General features: G+C 46.8%; 1 protein-coding gene across 1 annotated transcript; it reads right to left on the reverse strand.

Annotated features, from left to right (window-relative positions):
* Positions 1–1,238: 1,238 nt before the first annotated feature.
* On the reverse strand, positions 1,239–2,856 carry DSM5745_06790 (uncharacterized protein; the record flags this gene model as incomplete). Its single annotated transcript, XM_026748806.1, has 2 exons — positions 1,239–2,587; positions 2,643–2,856. The coding sequence occupies 2 exons, from the start codon at positions 2,854–2,856 to the stop codon at positions 1,239–1,241; spliced, it is 1,563 nt and encodes a 520-aa protein (XP_026603110.1).
* Between the last annotated feature and the right edge of the window lie 836 nt (positions 2,857–3,692).

The raw sequence follows: 3,692 nt of genomic DNA on the forward strand, positions 1-3,692 counted from the left end.
CTATGTACTGCTCATATGAGGAACTTCTGCCCCTCTTGACTCCGATCATGGCGCCATGCAACAACCGGTAGGCGTAAATTAATTCCTTGGGTGATAGACAACTAACTAAAACACAGAGCATTCCTTTCCAAGCTCCTGAAATTTACCGTGGGCACTAACTGCGAGGAAGTTTTTATTTATAGCCACATACTTTAATTATATTTAACGCCCTGGTTCAACGCCGATTCTGGTAGTTTTACAGGTAATAAATCTATCATTTTTAAGGATGCGGATGTGCATATATTTAGCCTTATTTATTAGTACTTATACACTAGAGACTACTCCCTCACGCTTCCCAATAATACACCACCCCCTAACCTAATTTTGGGTGCACGAGAAAAGTTGAAGCAGAACCACGTAATTCTAGAGGGAGATCTCTTTAGAAATATAGAAACAGTGGAAAAATTTGCAAACTACCTTGTAAGGTAGATCCAGCCCCGGCCCTCTAAGGGCTTGCAAGCTAGCTATAATTTAAAAGCAAATTATACTAAAATACTTCTTACCCATGCTTGCCTTTATATTTTTACGGTAAAATATAAATTATAAAAGCTGCGTGATATCTGCCTGTTTAAGCTACTATATCTCTTGCATATTTTCCTAATATATTAAAAACAAGTAAAAGATATTATTTAGCTATTTAACTTCGCCCTCGAGATAAACACTAAATAATATAAAAGCCTAATAATAATATTACGTGTTTACGCTGCTTGGTATATTAAATTATTTCTGGCCAACAGAAAGTTCCAGATACTTGTTTAAGAACGGCCTACTCTGGCTAATATTCTGCTTAACACACTCGGTGACTGTCTTTGACGATGCATTCGTGAAGAGGTAACCTGTTAGCTCAAGGTTCGATGATTGATGCCTTGTGTTCAAGACCTGCGCTACACATGAACCAAAGAATCTCGCGATTATTTAGTACGTACATAGATAAGTGACATAGTTATTCACTGACTTCCTCTTGCCCGTAGATTATATCGTGACTTTATCACCTGGTTAGTCTGGCGAGCGTTGATGCGGGCATTGCCAGTTATTTTTGCAAGACCGCAATTGTTCGAGGATGACCTGGGTACTGAGGTTGGATTTCTGGAGGGGTGACTATGCTAAGAGCCTAAACTGCGAGAATCTCTCAAGCTTCTGGAATAGATGGCCTAGAGGTTACTCCTTTTCCTGCCGGGAAATTCAGGAATAATCTTATCCTAAGTATATTTATCCTGCTTTAGTCTCACAAGCTGCTGCTTTTGTTTAAGTGAGAGGGGCCCACAAGCAGGCGCGGGAGGGCTCGGCTTCCGTGCGGAATTATTGACTAGTGGTCCATTAGTAGGCCCCTGGAAGAATATAAGGGACTGCGTAAGGTTCCCATTATCAACACGAAAACTAGAATATCCAACAAAGATTGGAACTTGCTCTGCGTCCCGAAGGTCAATTGACAGAGTTGTTCCATCCAGACGCCACGGACCGTTGGTTAATGAAGGGTGGTAACTCCAATCACGTCGATCGGGAGATGTACTTGCAATCGAAGGCCGGCTCACTGCTGCTACAGGGCGGCTTGGGATCTCCACATGCGAGAATTTGGCAAACGTCTTCTGGCAACTTGGATAGGGGGAGGTTCGTGGAGGGGACCGCGCGGGTGTTGGCTCATTAGATGTGAAACGCGCTTCCCCAAGAAGTTGCTCCGCACTGGCATGGCCTTGTGCACCTGTTTCCGGGCATGCCCTGGTAAGAGCAATGGGCGACACTCGAGTTGATTCAGGTATGACCCCTGCAATAATGGGGACGCGGCCTTCCCTCTCCTTATCCACAAGTGGCTGCCGGGGCGTTGTAATTGTATTGTCAAGGTCCGAAAGACAAATCTCCTCTGCGGGGGCGATAGGACAAGTTTCGGAATCACGTATGGAACCATGGGCATTCTCAACAGGACTATCACGGCCATTTGAATAGTGAGGGGAGCCAAAGCCTGAGCTTTCCGTCAATGCCGGACTGCTGATTCCAGTGCGTGGGCCAAAATCTGAAGCAGACCTATCAATGAATTGACCAATGCTAGTTCTTTCATCGGCATCTATTCGCGTCTCATCGTCGTTCAAACTTGAGTACTGATCATCACTCTCCCAAATGGAGGCTGATTCGCCGAAATTCGTTGGGTCATGGCCAGTAATGTGGTCGTCCGCGATCACAGCATCACGGGAACGCAGTTCCGGTGAAGGGGACAGATTCAAACAGTATGTGGCTAAGTCTGGCCCTGATGCAACACCCTCTGAAAGCTGGGAGTCGCGAATGGACTCCTGTCCATCAAAACAAGAATTGGGTTGGGTTATGCATATATCCTCATTTCTAGGTGCTAGTCCATCATTAACAAAGGGAGACTGCGTATTTCGGGGGGATAAAGGTGAAGTCAATTCATTAACTTCCAAAGATCCGGCACCAGCACCTAGGTTAGATCCCAAAAAAAGGCTGCGAAGCGATTCAACATCACTGATATCATGTTTGCTGAAAGTTTCATCCTCTTGATTGGGCGCTTTGGTACTTCTAAGAGCAGCTGTAGAAGGGGCTGTAGCATCCAATATTAGCAAATTTCTAGGACCGGGATTTTTTTTTTTACATACCAGGTCCTACAGACTGCACGTTATGGATATTGCGAACACTAGACTGCTCAGGGCAAATGGAAGAAGTGGACCCGTGATTTACTTTGCCATCGTGGTCTGGGTTCAATGCAGACTGTTTTTTAACAAGCAAAACCAACTCCCGTTTGCTAAAACGTGCCTTTTTGGAGTAACGGGAGGGGTTCGAATTCGGGTTGTAAGAAAGAAAGGTGCTCATTTTGGGTGACCGCTATAAATGTAGACAGGCGAGTAACTGTGCTGGTTGACGGCCAGTGGGAAGAACGAACGGATCCTTTGAGAATAGCCTCTTATAAAGCATAATCCAGTATCTTCGAGATAATAACGTTGACACACATTCCGCTTGTTTATATCTGATATAGCCCGCATTGCCTATACAACTCCACGTCACCGCGGCAAGACTCCCGCCGAACGATCCGTCGGTACTTCCAAAATGAGGAAGTCGTCACCGTAGGAGTAGGACATGGGATGTGGCGGAGTTGCGGCCCCTCTAGGCCCACTTGCGTTGCCAAATATGCCAGGATTGTAGGAACAGCGGGTGTTACCTGGGTGGCCGAGGGCTGGACTTCGAGGAGAAGTCTCGTGAAAGTATCCACCAGTAGGTCGCTTAGACGGCTTCGAAGCGAATTCAGTCACCAAGTCGCCCAAGCCGCAGACTCTGGTAGGAGTTTGTGGTGAATCCTAGTCTAATTTTAGCCGGGGCAGATTTATGGTAGAAATCTAGGCTGACTAGAACCGGGAAATCGCCAAAAATGGCGATTGCTCGGGAGACGTGGTTGCATTTGCCTGTCCGGAGCTAAAAATGGCCCAACTAGGCAAGAACCAGTCAGCCCCATGTTGCAATCCAAAGCATGATCCGTGTCCGTGTGATCACTTCCAGGCTATTTCCCGTCATCACACGGACAGGATGCTCCACCGAGCAAGGCCTGTGCCAGAAAAGCGGCACTTGGCCGTCACAATCTGAATCGCTCGACCGGCCGAGCTGAACGCGACCAGCCGTGCGTGGGGGATCCAGCACCAATCCCCGGGTAGGAA

The sequence above is a fragment of the Aspergillus mulundensis genome (genome assembly GCF_003369625.1).
Source record: "Aspergillus mulundensis strain DSM 5745 chromosome Unknown scaffold_6, whole genome shotgun sequence".
Lineage (NCBI taxonomy): Eukaryota > Fungi > Ascomycota > Eurotiomycetes > Eurotiales > Aspergillaceae > Aspergillus > Aspergillus mulundensis.